General features: G+C 51.1%; 1 protein-coding gene across 2 annotated transcripts in view; it reads left to right on the top strand.

Moving 5' to 3' along the window:
• The first annotated feature begins 17,368 nt into the window (after positions 1-17,368).
• Positions 17,369-19,765, top strand: part of Arrb1 (arrestin beta 1) — a 70,221-nt gene continuing 67,824 nt past the window's right edge. For both annotated transcript variants that reach the window (XM_048361075.1, XM_048361074.1), the window contains exon 1: positions 17,369-17,511. In XM_048361075.1, the coding sequence (XP_048217032.1) occupies positions 17,492-17,511 (20 nt within the window). In that variant the 5' untranslated portion in view covers positions 17,369-17,491. The remainder of the gene's footprint in view (positions 17,512-19,765) is intronic.

The raw sequence follows: 19,765 nt of genomic DNA, 5'->3' as shown, positions 1-19,765 counted from the left end.
GCACGGCTGTGGGGCGCACCTCGGGTGAGCAGCCGCTAGAGGGCGGCAGAGCCCGGCGGCCTTCCCCGTCCAGAGCTCGGCGCTTGCAAGGCCTGGAGTGCAAGGTGCGTCCAGGCCTCTCGGGCAGCCCCCGCTTTTCCTGTGAGGTCCTTGAGATCCGCGGGTGTGGGGTGAGGGTGGGGGTTGACAGTTTGTAAATGACCTGACTCCAAAAGGAAGGGGGTCTGTGGCTCGTGTAGGGGAGCCCCAGCCTGGAGCAACACAGCTAAGGGACAGCACCCAGGCGTGCAGGCCCCGGAACTCACAGACAGACAGACAGACACACACACACGCACACACAGACACACACACACACGCACACGCCATACAAATTCACACAGAGACGCCAAGAGACAACGGCTCCTGCCTGTAATCCTAACTACTGGGGAGGCTGAGCTCTGAGGATCATGGTTCAAAGCCAGCCCAGGAAAGAAAGTCCATTAGACTCTGACCTCCAATTAACCAGCAAAAAGCTTGAAGGAGACCGGTGGCTTAAGTGGTTCAGCACCCAGGCTATGAGTTCAAACCCCAGCATGCCCATGAATGCACGCACACGCACAGGAGGAACTATTAGTGGATTGTCCATCCAGTTTCCCACGGGGTGGCAGATCTATAGACAGCAGGAGGAAGGCTTACTCTGGATCCCAGCTGTGTGGTGTGGGGAAAATATCATACAGCTTAATTTGTGCCTTTTTTTCCCCTCATCTGTAAAACTAGCAATAGCATTTGTTAGTTTTAAGAAGACTGTTAAAAGGAATAAATGAACGCTAAATAAATGTTAACTTTTCTAGAAGTAGTACTGGGTTTGTATTCCACTTGCTAGACAGGCCCTCTTCCATCTGAGCCCCTCCTCCAGCTTAATCATTAAAATACACATGCGCAGAACTGCAGTTCTACACTAACACACTTATTTCTGGCAATCTATGCAAACTTTTGAAAACCATCATGAACCTTCTCTACCAATTCATTTTTTTCTTTTTGCTTTCTTCTTTCCTTCCCTTCTTCCTTCCTTCCTTCCCTTTTCTCTCCTTCCTTCCTTTCTTCCTTCCTTTTTCTGGTCCTGGGCTTGAACCCAGGGCATAGGCACTGCCTCTAAGCTTTTATGCTCAAGAGTAGTACTCTACCACTTGAGCCACATCTCCATTTCTAGCTTTTTTGGTGGTTAAGCGGAGATAAGAATTTCACAGACTTTGCTTCCCAGGCTGGCTTTGGACCTCAATCCCCAGATCGCACCCTCCTGAGTAGCCAGGAATATAGGCATGAGCCACCAGCACCACAATTTCCTGTTGTGTATGTGCCAGTACTGGGGCTTGAACTCAGGGCCTGGGTGCTGTCCCTTAGTTTTTTCACTTAAGACTGGTGCTTTAGCACTTGAGCCATAGCTCTTCTTCAGCATTTTTTTTTTTTGCCACTCCTGGGCTTGGACTCAGGGCCTGAGCACTGTCCCTGGCTTCTTTTTTGCTCAAGGCTAGTACTCTGCCACTTGAGCCACATACCACTTTCTGCCTTTTCTGTTTATGTGGTGCTGAGGAATCAAACCCAGGGTTTCACGCATGCTAGGCAAGCTCTCTACCGCCAAGCCACATTCCCAGCCCCCTTCTTCAGCGTTTTGGTGGTTAATTGGAGATAAGAGTCTCGAGGATTTTCCTGCCTGGACTGGCTTCAAATCTGAATCCTCAGATCTCAGCCTCCCGAGCAGCGAGGATGACAGGCGTGAGCCACCGGCACCTGGGTTTTGTTGTTTTGAGACAAGGTCTTAGTGGGTGGCCCAAGACACCCTGGCATCTCTCCTCCTCCTGTCCCAGCCTCCAGAGGGCTGGGCTTACAAACATGGGTGGCCACACCCAGGTCTTGCCAACCGAAATTTCATAATAATATAAAGGAAAAGATTATCGCTCGAGTTTAAAAGAAAACAAACCCTCCACAAAACAATTTAGTTGTTGGCTGATAAGTGACCGCCACTCACTGAGTCTTTGCCAAGTGTCAGATGTTTTCCTGTTTCATTTTTTTAGCATGTTTTCAACATCTCATTCCCACGAGCACTTGATGCAATCCGTGCTGCTGCTGTGGTGTGTGGAGAGGAGAGGTCGACCGCTGGGCCGGGGCAGGGGTGACGCTGCGATCCAGACTGTCTGGCTCCAGAGTCCGCGCTCCACCCTGTGCCCCCCTGCAACACTGGGTCTCCCCACAGAGAGGGCCGGGCCCTGGAGACCCGCCCGGGGGGGTGGGGGCCCTCCTTTGCAGCCGGGTCTCCCGGCAGCCCGCCTGCTCCCCTCTGCCTCTGAGCACCCTCTCCCACCAGCCAAGGCCCTAGGCCTCTGCGCCTCCCCCGGAAGGCTCTCTTCGAGCCCCCACCGCGTCCTCCCCGACCTGTCCTGGGTGCTCCCTCCCTCTCGCCTGCAGGCCCGGGCGCTGGCCACGTGGCGTGACCTGGTACAGGAATCTAGAATCCAGTTCCCCACACCGGGCTGTCAGCTTCCCGCTGGGGACCAGGACCCCGCGCGGCCAGCCGGAGCCCGAAGGCCAGTGGTCGGTTCCCACCGTCCATCCGCTGTGTGGGTGCCTCGAACAGAGAGGTGAAAGCACCATGCCTCACGCGTGTCGGGAGTGGTTCAGGCAATACGTGCGAGTCCTTCATACACAGCACGGGTTTCAGGAATGATGGCTTCTTCTTACTAAAAACCATGGCCATGTTATCATTTTCTCTGACTTAAAAAAGATAGCCAGATATGGTGCAGGTCGAGGCAGGATTGTGAGTTTGAAGTACACCCTGGCTACATTGCAAGGCCTTGTTTAAAAAAAGTGCTCTGGGAGCTGGGAATGTGACTTCGTGGTAGAGTGCTCGTCTCACATACATGAAGCCCTGGGTTCAATTCCCCAGCACCACATATATAGAAAAAGCCAGAAGTGGCGCTGTGGCTCAAGTGGTACAGTGCTAGCCTTGAGCAAAAAGAAGCCAGAGACAGTGCTCAGGCCCTGAGTTCAAGGCCCAGGACTGGCAAAAAAAAAAATGCTTTATAATCATAACATGACCTAATTAGCAGACTGAGAGGGAAAGCCCCAAAATTCAACAATGACCTTAAATATTTAAGATATATGCCCTTTGGAGCAGAAATTTCACTTATAGGAAATGACCTCACACATATATTCCTATATGTGAGGAAATTATCCATACCCAAGAATGTCCACTGTAGCAAAAGACTGGAGACCACTCTTAAGTTCCAGTGCTCGGGGATTACTTTAACGAGTTCTGGAGTGTCTCTTATGAAGTCATGATGAAGAGGAAGATGGCGCCGTGTGTAGTGGAGGAAAGCACTTTGTGAGTTTAAAAAGAAGAAAGAGCAGAGTAGTGTAGGAAATGTGACAGTTTGTGTAAAACCTGAAAAGCAAGGCTACACATAGGAGTGCTAATATATGCACTGTATGTGTCTGTAAGGAATTTCCAGAAAAGGCTCTCAGACTGGGCTTCAGAGCCACGGGAAGAATACAAACTTTTCACTTTAAAAGAAAAAAAATCAATACTAGGGTTTGAGCACAGGGCCTCACGCTTATTTAGCTTGCCTGCCCAGCTGCTGCTCTGCCACTTGAACCATACCTCCAGCTTTGCTGTTTGTCAGTTTAGTAGAGATGGAGTCTTAGGAACTTTTCTGGCCAGGCTGGTCTTGATCTGTGATCCTCCAGACTTCAGCTTCCTGAGTAGCTAGGATTACAGGTGTGCCACCAATACCCAGATCCATTGTATTTTTTTTTGCCAGTCCTGGGACTTGAACTCAGGGCCTGAGCACTGTGCCTGGCTTCTTTTTTGCTCAAGGCTAGCACTCTGCCACTTGAGCCACAGCACCACTTCTGGCCATTTTCTATATATGTGGTGCTGGGGAATCAAACCCAGGGCTTCATGTATACAAGGCAAGCACTCTTGCCACTAGGCCATATTCCCAGCCACGATCTGGACATTTTTGTCACAAGAATTCTTGCAGTGCAGATGAAGCTCTAGGCTAAAGTCCCAGAAATAGGATTGCTGGGTCAAGGAGTAAGTGCATTTATAGTTTTAGCTTCTTAATTTTGTTCTCCTGCTTCCTGACTAGCGTGCAAGCTTCTTAAGAGAGCAGATTTTTTTTCTCTTCTTTTGTCCGTTGTGGGTCTTGAACTCAGGACCTGGATGCTGCCCCTGAGTTTTTTTGCTCAAGGCTTGTGCTCGGCAAGTTAATTGGAGATGAGATTCTCACAGCCTTTCCTGCCCAGGCTGGCTTTGGACCTCCATGGCTAGATCTCAGTAGCCTGAGTAGCTAGGATTACAGGTGTGAGCCACCAGCCACTAGCTGAGAGCCGGAATTTTTATCCTTCTGTTCTTGCTGTGTCCGGTGCTCCACACAGCCTTACACGGAGCAGATGCTAAAAAATACGTGTTGACTGTGGAGATGACGCGATGAAATCCTCACAGCGTTTCCTGACGTGGCCGGCTTTGAACTGTGAGCCTCTTGAGTAACTTGGATGACAGGTGTGAGCCACTGGCCGCTGGCTCTTGGAGGTGGCTGGAGGCAGCAGACCCCTGTCTCCTCTCCGTTTCCTCCATAGACTCAGGGACGCACTCCAGGGCGGTCCTACCGCCCTTCCTCCACTTCCCTTGCTTCTCCCTGCACGGTGTTGCGAAATCCGTCTACCGGCCAGTGCGTGCCGTTTCCTATTGCCCTTCCTGGCTGTGGTTTCCCTGTCTCGGAAACTCGTCACCATCACCACAAACCTGAAGGCTTATCAGGTGGCAGAGAAGGTGGGACAATTTCCACAGAGGAAACGCTTTCGTAATGAGAACCGCCTGCCAGGCCTGAGCTTGGTGGTGCAATCAGAGACCTGATGAAAGCTGTTCCCCCTGTGGGGCACCCAGGAAGTCGGCACCCAGGCCTGGGGGGCCGGGGGGGGGCTTTACCTGCTCATCTTGAAGTCTTGGTTTGTAGTGCGGAGTGCGGTATATTCAAGATGGCCACCTGCTTCCTGTACTCAGGTACTGGTGGCTCGTGCCTTGATCCTAGCTACTCAGTGCTAGGTCTGTTCCCTCCTGGGCAAACCTGACATTCAGGAGGCTGAGATCTGAGGATCTGAGGTTTGAAGCCAGCTCTGGCAGACAAACCTCTGAGACTCTCATCTCCAATTAACCAGCAAAAAGCCAGAGTGGCTCAGTGGTACGGTGCCAGCCTTGAGCAGAAGAAGCTAAGGAGGGACAGAGCCTAGGCCCTGAGTTCAAGCCCCAGTACTGGAACACATCCACGAATGAAGTCGTCCACTTACTCCCCTGTTTCTGACCCTCTCAAAATTACCTGGTGAAAGCCAGGCAGCTGTAGCTCATGCCTGTAATTCTAGTGACTCAAGAGGTTGAAATATGAAGATACTGGTTCGGAAGAGGAGACTCATTCGTAGAATGAGTGGTAAGCCTGGTGAGAAAAGTCTGCAAGACTCTTACCTCAAATTAACCAGCAAAAACAAAAAGAAAGCGGAGCTGTGGCTCAAGAGGTAGAGCACTAGCCTTGAGCAAAAAAAAAAAGTTCAAGGCCAGCACCAGGCCCTGTGTTCAAGCCCCAGGAGGATTGACACACACAAAACTTACCTGATCGAGATTTAAGTCCTTAGCCAGGTGCCGTGGCTCATGCTTGTAATTCTTGCTACTTGAGCCTGAGATCTAAGGATTGTGGTTCGAAGCCAGTCTGAGCAGATAAAACTGAGACTCTTATCTCTAAATAACCAGAAAGAAAGCTTGAAATGGAGCTGTGGTTCAAGTGGTCGAGCACTAGTCTTCAGTGAAAGAGCTAAGCAAGAGTGTGAGGCCCTGAGTCCAAGCCCCAGACCTGGCACGCGCACTGACTCTTACACCTAGAGGCCCTGCGTCGGGCACTGGTGACCCCAGCTACTCCGGAGGCTGAGACCTGAGGGCGGGGACGCATCCCTGGCAGACAGATCTGAGAGACTCTCCAGTTCCCGCGCAAAAGGCCGTAGGGATTGGCAGAGCGCCAGCCTTGAATTAAAAAATGCAAGCAAGCGCTCAAGGCCCTGAGTTCAAGCCCTGCTTGGGCGGGGAGCACAGTGAAGAGGCTGACCCGAATCACGCTGTTCTCGCTTGTCAGAGCTAGTGGCGGCTGCTTTGGTTTTCTGGGCGTGCCTGTTGATCCTGGTCTGAGTCAGCTGTTCACCTGCAGGGCACTCGCCAGAGCCCGGTGCTTCTCTCTGAGTCCCTCCCCGACCCAGCTCGGCACCAGGCTTCCCTGGGCTTCTAGAATGCACGGGAGGGGAGGGGAAGGAGAAGGGGTGGAAGGGCAGAGCCAGATCACTCTGGGTTGAAATTCTGGCCTCAGTGACTTAGTCAGGATGACGCCGTGGGCAGCTAGCTCAGACTAACTCTTTATCTCCTGCCCTTGCCCTGCCCTTCCTCCCTCCCTCCCACCCCACAGACGTTCACCCCAATAAATAGAAGGAAGGGTAAAGTCCAGCCGGTGCCCGTGACTCAGGGTAGGAGAGGCAGAGCTCCCTGCCCGTGGCAGCCGCCTCCTCTCTCGGCAGGGCCCCGCGGGCCCAGTGGGCACTGTGTCTGAGGCTCATCTAGACTTCCGGGACTGTCTGAGAGGCGCAGAGATAAATGAGAGCACCCCGTGAGTGTTGTTAATCCCGTCTGGCTCTCCAGCTCCCATAGCTCGTGTAACCAGGGAAACGGTAATAAACGTAGGCAAATAGAAGAGCGCGGGGGATTTCTCGCATCGGACACCTGCTCTGGTGCTGATGCTGGACTAGCCCCCCCCCCATTCCTATAACGACCAGACCACCAAGGAGATCCAAGAAGACATAAATAAACAGGAGACTTGTACTCCAAAGTAACTGAAGATTGAGAGCAGCCTGAACGGGGAGACGGTCTAATAAATTCTTTCAGGAGACAATAGAGATTTGGCCTTTGGGCGAAAGGATTTTAGCGTGGTGACTGGAGCAGTTGTTGTAATTTCAAACTCCTAAGCTGGCTCGTGCCTGCAATCCAAGCTATGCGGAAGGCTGAGATCTGAGGATCACGGTTCAAAGCCAGCCAAGGCAGAAAGGCCTGTGAGACTCTCATCTCCAATTAAGCACCAGAACAGCAGGAGTGGAGCTAAGGCTCAAGTGATAGAGCAATAGCCTTGGGCACGGAAGCCCAGGGTCAGCACTCGGGATCTCAGCTCAAGCCCCATGACTGACAGCAGGGAAAAACAAAACCTCCCTAAGCGGGTGTCCGCCAAAAGGGGCTTGAGGTTAACCCCCAGACTCCAACAAGCCGAATGTGAAGAAAGGACACGCGCGCGCGCACACACACACACACACACGTCTAGATATTTGAGATTACCTAGTTCTTCACACACACAACCCGCCCTGTAGTATTAGGGTTTGAACTCTGAACCTTTCGATTAGTAACCAGGTGCTCTACCATTTGAGCCACACCCCAACACCCCAGCCCTTTTTTGCTTTTATTACTTGTTATTTTTCAAATTGGTTCTTGTGTTCTTTGCACAGAGCAGCCAGGGACGTAGAGTTTAGCCACCTCTGCCCTGTGTGCTTGGGATTCTAGGCATGTGTCACCTGTTTGGCTGAGGTGATAGGTCCCTGGGAGTGTGTTTGATGTTTTTTTTTTCCTTCTGCTTATGTTTTAATTTTTCCAGAATAAAGTAAAATAAAGTGAATGCTGGTGGCTTACGCCTGTAATCTGAATTACTCAGGATGCGGAGATCTGAGGATTATGGCTCAAAACCATTAGGAGCAGGAGAGTCTGTGAGATTCTTATCTCCATTTAACCATCAAAAAGTGGGGAAGTGTGGCTCAAGTGGTAGAGCACCAGCCAGCATGGAGTGAAGAAGCTCAAAGACAGTGCTCAGGCCCCGAGTTCAAGCTCTAGGACTGGCCCAAACACACAACTAAGTACAGTAAAAACAAATAAAGAAATTGGACTATTTGAAATGTCAGATCAAATACTTCTTCACACTCTACCAACTGGAAAATCTTGCCACAGTTTCCTATTGGGTCACAGTTTTATAGTACAGTTTTGCTTTTCCTGGAGTTTCTTTCCCATTCATCTTTGGGAGAAGAAGCAGGTGTCTCCTTCACACTAACTATGACTAAGAGCTTCTGGTTTCTTAAGCTGTGCTATCCAAGGACTAAAATCTCCTTTCTTTTTCTTAAAATATTGTTATGGGAGCCTTCTGCAAACACTGTAGAGTTTTCTTCTAGATATAGGTATAGACTTGTTCTATTGTTTTTCAGTTTCTTCTGATTCCCTAGAATCAAGAGCTTTAGACTATCTTTTAGTCTGTTTCCTATTACTGTACTAGAAGACTTGAGGCTGGGTGTTTTGTAAAGGAGTTCAAGCCCCAAGACCAGCACCGAAAAAGAAAAAAGCAAAGAAAAGAGAAAACAAGCACAAGTCAGATGTTTTGTCAGATGTCCTCCAATTTTACTTTTTAGGATTACACCATGTTAGGTGCTCAGGGGTGGAATACCACGGAGTGGAAGTGTCTACCTGGCCATGTGACAGAGATAGCGCCACTGTGCTCAGCAGATGCAAGCCATGGTTGGCCGTCAGGCTTCTCCCTTCCTACGTACACTGTGCTCCGGGGACGTGAGTCACAAAACTCCTGCCGGTGCCCAGGGAGAAAGGCCCGGCCTGCCTGGCCAGGCAGAGCAGCTATGCAAAACCAAAATGCTCACCACACATCTGCATTGTGACTCAGGAAGTAGTTCTTTGATTTTATTTGTTTATTTAGATCAGTACGGACTCATGCTTATTTGTTTTAGACTCTTGAGTTATGATCTAATCAGACATTATTCATTTCATTGCTGTAGTTGTTTCAGATTTGGCTGTTAAAAGGTTGGTTGGTTTTTCTTCCTCTTCTTCTTTCCTGCATCCCTGTAACATGTCTTATCCTTTTTATACTTGTGCCTGTCCTGGGGCTTGAACTGAGGGCCTGAGCACTGTCCCTGAGCCTTTTGCTCAAGGCTAGCACTCGACTATTTGAGCCATAGTGCCACTTCTGGTTTTTGGTTTGTTTGGTTTTTTTTTAGTTCTTATGGTTAATTGGATATAAGAATCTCATGGATGTTCTTGTCGAGGCTGGCTTTGAACTGTGATCCTCAGATCTTAGCCTGCTGAGTTGCTGGGATTATAGGTGTAAACCACCAGCACCTGGCATCTTATCCTTAAGAAGAAAAGAAAAGCAATTCTCTTATTTTCTGGCACTGACTTCGAGATTTTTAAGTTATTTGTTTTAATTTAATTTAAGTTTATTTTTGTAATATAAGGGAGTTTCACTGTGATGTTTCCATATAAACTCAAAGTCTACTCTGAGGGGCTGGGAATGGGGCTTAGCGGTAGAGTGCTTGCCTAGCATGCATGAAGCCCTGGGTTCGATTCCTCAACACCACATAAAACAGAAAAGGCCAGAAGTGGTGCTGTGGCTCAAGTGGTAGAGTGCTAGCCTTGAGCAAGAAAGAAGGAGGAAAAGGAGGAGGGGGAGGAGGAGGAGGAGAAGGGGAAGAGGAAGGAGAAGGAGAAGGAGAAGGAGAAGGAGAAGGAGAAGGAGAAGAAGAAGAAGCAGCAGCACCACCACCACCAGCACTGTTGGAGACAGGGTCTCACTGTGAAGCTTGGACTCAAGCCAGCCTTGAATTGTGCCCTTGCCTCAGCTTTCTGAGTGCTAGGATTATAGATACACATCCAAATTTTTATTGGGGCAATTATGTTTTTCATTTATCTGAACTCCTTCGTTTCCTGATTTATCCTTTTTATTTGCAATTCTCCTTGGAGTTTTATGACATAAACTTGAATTTGTTTCTGCTTCTAATATTGGAAAATGCTATTTGTCAGTTTGTTTATTTAGGGTTGATTCTCAGGGACTCCTGATTTTACTTTTTGCTCAAGGCTGGCTCTCTACCACTAGAGCCACACCTCCACTTCCTGCCTTTTGCTAGTTGATGGGAAATAAGAGTCTCATGGACTTTTCTGCCCAGGCTGGCTTCAAACAGCAGTCCTTAGATCTCAGGCCCCTGAGTAGCTAGGATTGTAGGCTTGAGCTACCAACACAAGGCTCTAATTTATCTCTATTATATTCAGAGAAGGTTGCCTATAAGATTTCAGTCTTCTCAGAATAGGAAAGACGCTAGAACTTATAGGCACAGGAAGGAACTTCCTGAATAGAGTCCCAGGGGCACAACAAATAGGGGAAAGACTCAACAAATGGGACTACTACAAATTAAAAAGTTTCTGCACAGCTAAGGTCATAGCCACCAAAATAGAAAGACAGCCAACCATATGGGAAAGGATATTTACCAGCACAGCAACAGACAAAGGCCTGATATTGGTCATCTACAGAGAACTCAAAAAACTAAGCCCCTCCAAGCCCAATAAACCTATTAGGAAATGGGCAAAAGAGCTAAAGAGAGACTTCACAGGAGAAGATATAAAAATGGCAAAGAAACACATGAGGAAATGCTCAACATCCCTGCTAGTAAAGAAAATGCAAATAAAAACAACCCTGAGATACCACCTCACCCCAGTTAGAATGGCCTATACTCTGAACTCAGGCAACAACAAATGCTGGAGGGGGTGCAGGGAAAGAGGAACCCTTCTCCATTGTTGGTGGGAGTGCAAATTAGTACAACCACTTTGGAGAACAGTATGGAGGTTTCTCAAAAAGCTCAATATAGACCTACCCTATGATCCAGCCATACCACTCCTAGGCATCTATCCTAAACAGCAAAACCCAAGATATCAAAAAAACATTTGTACTTCCATGTTTATTGCGGCACAATTCACAATAGCCAAAATATGGAAACAACCCAGATGCCCCTCCACAGACGAATGGATCCAAAAAATATGGTACTTATACACAATGGAATACTACATAGCGATTAGGAATGGTGAAATATTGTTATTCACAGGGAAGTGGTCAGAACTTGAACAAATAATGCTGAGTGAGACAAGCCTAGAACACAGAAAACAAAGGGGCATGATCTCCCTGATATATGACTGTTAACAAAGGGAGACAGAGAGACAGTAGAGACCAAGTCTGTGAATACTGTATATGTTCTTGATACATTGTATATTGTATATATGTCTACCTGACCTAGACAAGGGATAGAAAAACAGGACGTAAGATATCACAAGAAATGTACACACTGCCCTACTATGTAACTGCACCCTTTTTGCACAACACCTTGTAAAAAAATTTATGTTCAATTAATAAACAAATTAAAAAAAGATTTCAGTCTTCTGCTGGAGGCATGGTTCAGTGGCTCAGTGGTAGAGGGCTTGCTTAGCCAGTGTGAGGCTCCAAGTTCACACTCCTGTACTATACCCCCACAAAGATTTCAGCCTTCTGGAATTTATGCCCCCACCTCCTTTCTTCCCAGGGTGAACTTTCTGTGAGTAATTGAAAAAAAAAACAACCTGTACTCACAATTACTGGTTGTAGTATTTGACAAACTTCAGCTAGGCCAAAAGACTTGATCGTGTTGTTCAAATCTTGTATAATTTTATTTATTCTTGTCTAGATGTTCTTACTGGGATAGGAATGTTAAAATTTCCAGCGAGTTTTGGGTTTGTTTATTCTTATTTTAGTTGCCTTGGCTTTTCCTCGGTGTGTTCTGAAACCCCTCAGAGCACGGCTATTTCTGGCCGTGCCATCTTCCTGCCTGGTGTTTCACCGTGTGTGGAACAAACCCTTTCTCTCAGGGAGCAATCTGTGTCTTCGATTTTGCCTTCTCTCACATTAATAAATGATTCCATGGACAAAGGTCTTACTATTTTATAAGTTAGGTAATGAGTACATTTCTTTTTTTTTTTTTTGGACAATGGTCCCCCCTTCCTTCGCTTTCCCTGTTTCCCTGTCTAATCTCTGCCCACATAGATCATTTTACACATAGTGTCTACTGAAAAGCACAAATGCATTTGTTTGCCCTTCCTCCCTCTCTTTCTATACCCCACTGTTTTTTTTTTTTTTTTGGCCAGTCCTGGGGCTTGGACTCAGGGCCTGAGCACTGTCCCTGGCTTCTTTTTGCTCAAGGCTAGCACTCTGCCACTTGTGGTGCTGGGGAATCGAACCCAGGGCTTCATGTATATGAGGCAGGCACTCTTGCCACTAGGCCATATCCTCAGCCCCCCACCATTCTTTTTTTTAAATGTCAGATTCTTTCCTAACTTCTTATTTTCCAATAATCTTTCTGCTCACAGGGCATTTTTTGAGGCAGTATATACAGTTGTACGTTGTGTGTGTGTGTGTGTGTGTGTGTGTGTGTATAACTAGAGTTTTAACTCAGGGCCTAGTTACTGTCCTGAGCTTTTTGACTCAAGGCTAGCACTGTACCACTTGAGCCACAGCTCCTCTTCCAGCTTTTCGCTGGTTAATTGGAGAGAAGAAGCTCATAGACTTTCCTGCTTGGACTAACCTTGAACCGTGATTCTCACATCTCAGCCTTCTGAATAGCTAGGATTGCTTGTGAGAGCCACCAGCACCTGTCGGCATCAATCATAACTTTTTATTCTTTTAATCATAACTTTTTATACTTTCTGCTTGGAATGTTAAGTTTATTTCTTTTGTGGCAGAGGGTGGTAGAGATTGAATCTGGGGTCTTGAACGTGCTAAGCATGTTCTCTACCACTGAGTGGCATCTCGAATCATAGTTCATTTTTGTTTAGTACTATTTTTATGTGACGAGATTTAGTTCTATCATTTAAGTAGGTTTTGGTGTTTTATTTTATTTTATTTTATTTACTTATATTGTTATGTTTTCCCTAATTTTCCGTTGTTATCTTCTTTGAGGTTAATCGTGTGTGTGTGTGTGTGTGTGTGTGTGTGTGTGCGTGCGGGGTGGGGTGGGGGTTCTGGGACTTGAACTCAGAGCCCAGGTGTTGTCCCTGAGTTTTTTGGTTTTTTTGCTCAAGGCTGGTGCTGTACCACTTGAGCCACCATTTCTCCTCTGACTTTTTGTTGGTTAATTGGAGATAAGAGTCTCATGGACTTTTCTGCACAGCCTCACTTGAACTGAGATCTTCATATCTCAGCCTCCATAGTAGCTAGGATTATAGGTGTGAGCCACCAGAGCCAGACAATGTCTTGTATTTTTCCCTGTTTGCGGCAGAGGTGACATTGTACATCCCCATTACAGTTTATTTAGAATACAATACTTGAACCTACAGCAATGCAATCCACCTCATCTCTTCCTTGTATGCTACTGTTGACATACCTTCACTTTTACATGTATTCAAAACCCCACAATAAAATGCTGTTGTTTTGACATTTAATGGTCAGTTAAAAGTGGAGGAAAGCTAGGTATAGTGGCACACTTCTATAATCCTAGAACTTGGGAGGTAGAGGCAGGAGAATTGAACATTTTAAGTCATCTTTAGCTCTGTAGTGAGAACTTGTCTCAAAAAAAAGAGGAAAGAAAATCTTATATTTGTCCTTATCTTTACCATTTCTGCTGTTCTTTGCTCCCTTATAAAGATCTAACTTTCTTTTTCTTTTTTTTTGCCAGTCCTGGGGCTTGAACTCAGGGCCTGAGCACTGTCCCTGGCTTCTTTTTGCTCAAGGCTAGCACTCTGCCACTTGAGCCACAGCACCATTTCTGGCCATTTTCTGTATATGTGGTGCTGGGGAATCGAACCCAGGGCTTCGTGCTTGCTAGACAAGCACTCTACCACTAGGCCACATTCCCAGCCCCAAGATCTAGCTTTCTATGTGGTGTGATTTGTCTTCAGATGGGAAAACTTTCTTTCACACTTATTGTACTACTGGTCTGTGGATAATAAGTACTCTCTGTTCTGATGCCTGATAGTATCTTTACTTGAGTGGATTGATAGAATTTTTGTTTGGTTTTGGTTTCTACCATTTTTCTCTTTGCAGTACTAGGACTTGAACTTGAGGCCTTACACTTGCTTGATTGGTGCGGTACTACCCAAACCACATCTCTATCTGTGCTTCTTTTTGTTGGTTATTTTGGAGATGAGGTTTTGTAGACTTCTCTGCCTGGGCTGGTCTTGAAACGTGACCCTCCTCCCGAGTAGCTAGGATAATAAGCATGTGCTACCGGTGCCTGGCACTTTCCTGTCATTTTTATATTACCTTCATAAATGCCAGGATTGGGGCTGGGAATATGGCCTAGTGGCAAGAGTGCTTGCCTCCCATACATGAAGCCCTAGGTTCGATTCCTCAGCACCACATATATAGAAAATGGCCAGAAGTGGCGCTGTGGCTCAAGTGGCAGAGTGCTAGCCTTGAGCAAAAAGAAGCCAGGGACAGTGCTCAGGCCCCGAGTCCAAGCCCAGGACTGGCAAAAAAATAAAAAATAAAAATTCAGGGACAGCACCCAGGCCCTGAATTCAAGCCCCCAGACAAGCACACACACACACACACACACACACACACACACACACACACACATACACACACACCCCAAGCTAGCAAAAGTTTCTCACTAGCACCTAGAATTCTTAGGCCAGCCTGAAACAGCCATGTCCCGCTGAAGAGCTGCCTATTTCCTCCGGATGTGCCACCCTCCCCTGGCTTCCTTTCTAGTTCCCTCCCCTCTCGGTGCTTTGGCCGCAGGTCTAGCTGAATTCACCCAGTGTCATGCCCTTCCTTCCCTCCCTGTCTTGGCAGCCTACATATTCTCTCCCTGGAACGCAGTTATCTCTCCCAACACACTGTTGATATGGAATTGATGTCGCCCTCTGCATCCGCTCTGGCCCATGTCTAATCCATTCTTCCCACACAGCCAGAAGGATCTTCTCCAAGCATGTCTGAGCATGCCACCTTTGCCTAAGTCCTTCAACACAACTTCATTCCTCTCTGCAGCACAACTAAATTCCTTACAGGAAGGACGCTCCAGGACCAGCTGTGCTGGGAGACATTTAGGAGGGTGGAACCCGGGATGGGATTGATGCAGACTGAGGCGAGCAAGTGACAAATCACAGATGACACTCAGGGTTCTGGGCCTGCAGGGGTAAAGAAGCTCCTTGGTTTCTTTTCTTTTTTCTTTTAATGTATGTGCCACTCCTGGGGCTTGAACTCAGCGCCTGGGTACTGTCTCTTAACTTCTTCTGCTCAAGGTTAGCACTCTACCATTTGAATCATAGCTCCACTTCTGTTTGTTTTTTGCTGGTTCTTTGGAGATAAGAATATCATGGACTTTCCTGCTTGGGGTTGGCTTTAAACTGCATTCCTCAGATCTCAGCCTCCTAAGTAGCTAGGATTATAGGCATGAGTTACCAGTTCCTGGTTCTTGTTTTTAATATAAGAAATGATTAGCCAGGGAGATGGGAATATGGCCTAGTGGTAGAGTACTTGCCTTATATACATGAAGTCCTGGGTTTGATTCCTCAGCTCCACATATATAGAAAAAGCCAGAAGGGGCGCTGTGGCTCAAGTGGCAGAGTGCTAGCCTTGAGCAAAAAGAAGCCAGAGACAGTGCTCAGGCCTTGAGTTCAAGCCTCAGGACTGGCAAAAAGAAAGAAAGAAAGAAATGACTAGCCAGGCGCTAGTGGCTACACCTGTAATCTTAGCTACTCAGGAGGCTGATATCTGAGAATCCTGGTTCAAAGCCAGTTCAGGACAGGGAAGTCAATGAAGCTCTTATCTCTGATTAACCACCAAGAAACTGGAAGTGGCGCTGTGGCTTAAAGTGGTAGAGTGCTAGCCTCGAGCAAAAGAGCTCTGGGATAGTGCTCAGGAACTGAGTTCCAAGCAGGGGCAGGAAAGTCCGAACTCATTCCCATTTAATCACCAACAAGCTGGAAGGGGAGCTCAAATGGTAGTGTGTCAGCCTTGAGCAAAAAAGCTAAGGGACCTGAGTTAAGTTCCAGTGATGGCACACAGACCCACAGACAACTAAAAGAGGAAAGGAGTATTTGTCTCCTAGAATTCTGGGCGTGAAGTAGCGCATGTGCACACACACATACATACACACGGCCTTTGAAGTTTACAGGGTAGTGACAATGTACTACTTGACATCTTGTGAAGTTTACAGGCTAGTGACGGTACACTCGACATCTTCACTGTCTACCAATCTGTTCAGTGATCCTAAATGTTAGAGCCATGCCTTCCAAACAAGGATGGGAAGAACTTCGTGGGGGTGGGGAGCAGGCATCTGGGACCATCTGGCCTATCTTTCTGGACGGTTTGTTTTCTTCAGAAGTAATGTAAAACATGATTTGTTGGAGTAAAATAAACACATGTTTATTAGTAGAATGAAGGATTGGCTTGATGCTTAAGATTCAGGTGTGTGGGGCATCCGCCTGTGGAACATTCCTGGGGAGTATCCTCAGGGAGCACGGGTTTCTTTCCTAGGTGGGAAACGGACGTGATGAGAAGACCCGTCCGGTCTTTCCATCCTGGTTGGAGACCTTCCTGCCTCCCACAGTCAGTCCTCCTACCTTCACGGAAGGTTCTAGGCCTCTTCTCGCAAGTTCCCTAACTCCCTCCTGAAAGCAGATTTCCTCCCAAGGAGCAGGGGACAGCGGTGGTTCTTTGGAAGGGCAAATTGGGGTTCTGGGCCCTAATCCGTTTTCTCTTTGCTCTTAACGTGGCCGGCCCGTCCGCCTCTGCCCCCCCCGCCCCCAATCTGGACATAATTCTGGGAATTCCACTGGGGCGGGACTGCCGAGGAAGACCTCATCCCCCCGGTGCCTGCGGGACCCACGGGGGCAGGCCCAGGCCTCCCGGGGTTCCCTCCCAGGGCCCTGCTCGGCGTCGGGCCCCGGCCCGGACCCGCCCGAGGCGCTGGCTTGGGCCCGGTGACCTTGAGGGAGGTCGGCGCGGGCCGGGCGCCGGGGGACACCAGCGCGTCCTCGGGCCCGGGGCGCAGGTCGGGCCCCAGCCCCCCCCCCCCCACCGCGGGTCCGGGGTCACCTGCGGCCCGGGCGGGCGCTGTCCGCGGGCCCTCCTCCGCCCCTCCCTGCCATCGCGGGCCGCGGCCGGTGGGGTCCGGCGCCCCTTCCCGGGGCCGCGGCCCCGCCCCTCTGGGCGCCCGCGTGGGGGCGGCCCGGGAGCCCGCGGCCTCGAGGCGTCCGCGCGCGCGCGCACACACACACGCACGCGCGCGCGCACACGCAGGCTGCCCGGGCGTGCGCGGCCGTGCGCGCGCGCGCAGCCCGGCCCCGGGACGTGCCGCCGCCTCTCCCGGCGCACCCCGGCCCGCCCCGCGGGCGCGCGCGCGCTCTCCCGCCAGGCCCCGCGCCCCCGGCCGCGGCCCGGGCGCCGTGCGGCGGGCGGGGACCCGGGGCGGGGACCGGGCGGGGGCGGCGGCGGCGGCGGCCCGCGGCGCGGAGGAGGCGGAGCGGGCGCCGAGAGCGGGCCGGCCCGCGCTCCGCCCGCCCGCCCGTCCGCCCGCCCGCCCGCCGGCCGGGGATTTTCCAGCCGGGGCGCCGACGCCGCGGACCTCCGCGCGGCCGCCGCGGACCATGGGCGACAAAGGGACGCGGTGAGTGCGGGCGGCGGGGCGGCGGGGGCGGCGGGGGCGGCGGGGCCTCGAGGGCGCGGGCCGGGCTCCGGGCTCCGCGCTCGCCCCGCGGACGGCGGCCCGAGACCGAGGTGGGGGGTGGGGGGCGCGACCGGGGCCCGCGACGCCCCGCACCGGCTCGCGGACGCGGGGACGGCCGGGCGGGCGCCCCCCGCGCGGGCGCACACGCGCACACCGGTCGCCCCGAGCCGCGCGACGTCACCCGCACCCTGGCCCGTCCACACCTCCTCCCGGGCCGCCCGGAGCACACGCACGCGCGGGGCACACCCACACGGGCGGGCGCGGGGACCCTGACACGCACGCACACGCCACGGCCCCCCGGCCGGCGCGCGCCTGGCCACCCCCGGTGACCGGACGCCGGTGTGACACACACCGAGGAAGACCAGACCGGACCGCCGCCGCCGCCGCCGCCCTCAGACCCGGGCCGGACGGACGGACAGACCGACAGACCGACAGCCAGCCGCCCGCCCCGGCCCGCGGGCTCGGGCACGGCAGGCTCCCTCCACCCGGCCTCCACCGGCCCCCTTCCCCTCTGCCCTCCCTCCCACACGAGCTCCTCAGACCCGGTCCCCCCCCCCCACAGACCGACAGACCGACAGCCAGCCGCCCGCCCCGGCCCGCGGGCTCGGGCACGGCAGGCTCCCTCCACCCGGCCTCCACCGGCCCCCTTCCCCTCTGCCCTCCCTCCCACACGAGCTCCTCAGACCCGGTCCCCCCCCCCCCCAGACGGACAGACGGACAGACCGACAGCCAGCCGCCCGCCCCGGCCCGCGGGCTCGGGCACGGCAGGCCTCCCTCCACCCGGCCTCCACCGGCCCCCTTCCCCTTTGCCCTCCCGAGGCCCGGGGCCGTGGGGAGTGCCTTTACGCCCTGGGAGAGTCAGGGGCTCCTGTGTTCTAGAGCCTTCCCTCAAAGTCTCAGCAATGGGGACCGAGGGGGCAGGGGTGGGGGCAGGACAACCCTGGGGGGCAGCAGCTCTTCTGAACAGGCCGGGGCCCACCCTCCGCCTGGCTCCCTTCCACCCCTGTCAGCCCCTGTGGCCGGCCCTCCATTCCTCCTCAGACCCTTCTGACATCTGACGTTAATTTACCCTCTCTTATCTCTACGTCCCTCTCCACCTCCTTCCTTCCTTTTCTCTCTCCTCTCCTCCTATCTTTTAATATTTGCTGAGTTCCGTTGGATATTTAAGTCTAGTGTAGAACATCAGAGATGTCTCCGTAGAGCGTGAACGGACCAGAAAGAAATCACCCAGTGGTTATACGCGTGTTGTTGTTCCCTGTGTCTTGAGCTTTTTCCCTCAAGCCTGGTGCTCTACCACTTGAGTTACATCTCTACTTCTGGCTTTGCACTGGTTAATTGGAGATAAGAGTTTCATGGACTTTCATGTCTGGGCTGGTTTTGAACTGGGATCCTCAGATCTTAGTCTCCTAAGTAGGATTACAGACATGAGCCCCTGGTGCCCAGCTGGGCGTCGTGTTTTGAGACCTCTGATAGTGATTTCTTGCCACTGCTACGATATTCAACAGACCTAATTAGAAGGGCCCCTGAAGAGTATGCCCATTTCCCATGAGGAGAAATCAGAGCCCAGTGGTCACTTTTTACTTTTAGAAAATTCCTCCCAGCCATCCTCCTGACAGCTTTTCCAGGAGGCTAATTTTCCTTCTCTTGTGCCTCCACTCCCCTCCCTACACACGCTGAGAGAAAGCAGGGCTAGGGAGATTGCCTGGCTTGTTTGAAGTCAAGAGGAGTAAGAGGCAGGGCAGAGGCCAGAGCCCACGATTTCTGAGACTCACCCTCGGGCCCTGCGTGGGTCTCAGGTTCAAGGGCAGGAAGACAAACCCTCCTCTGTACTGGAGGCCCAGGCGAGGGAGGCTGCATTAGACATGAGGTGTCTGCGTTCACCTTGATGGTGAGTTCCCACTGCAGCCGGCTTGTTCTTGGCAGAAGGGTGTGTGTGTGTGTGACTCTCTTTATTTCATCAGTCTCCCCCAGAGCCAAGCCCCCCCTGACTGACCAGGTGAGGCCAGGCTTCTTTCCTTGCAGGGCCTGGCAGGGAGTTGGGAACCGTTGTCTTCTTTGTTTTCCTGTGCTGGGTGACTCAGCCCCCTTGGGCCTCTCTGTGACTTGGGGAGAAATGTCATCGCCCCTCTACTGGCATGAGCTGTCAGGGCGAAGACGCTGGGGCTGCCAGATGCCTGATAGAGACCTTGTCTCT

This window comes from Perognathus longimembris, chromosome 13 (assembly GCF_023159225.1).
Source record: "Perognathus longimembris pacificus isolate PPM17 chromosome 13, ASM2315922v1, whole genome shotgun sequence".
In the NCBI taxonomy this organism is placed as follows: domain Eukaryota; kingdom Metazoa; phylum Chordata; class Mammalia; order Rodentia; family Heteromyidae; genus Perognathus; species Perognathus longimembris.
This window is presented reverse-complemented; position numbering and strand designations above follow the sequence as displayed.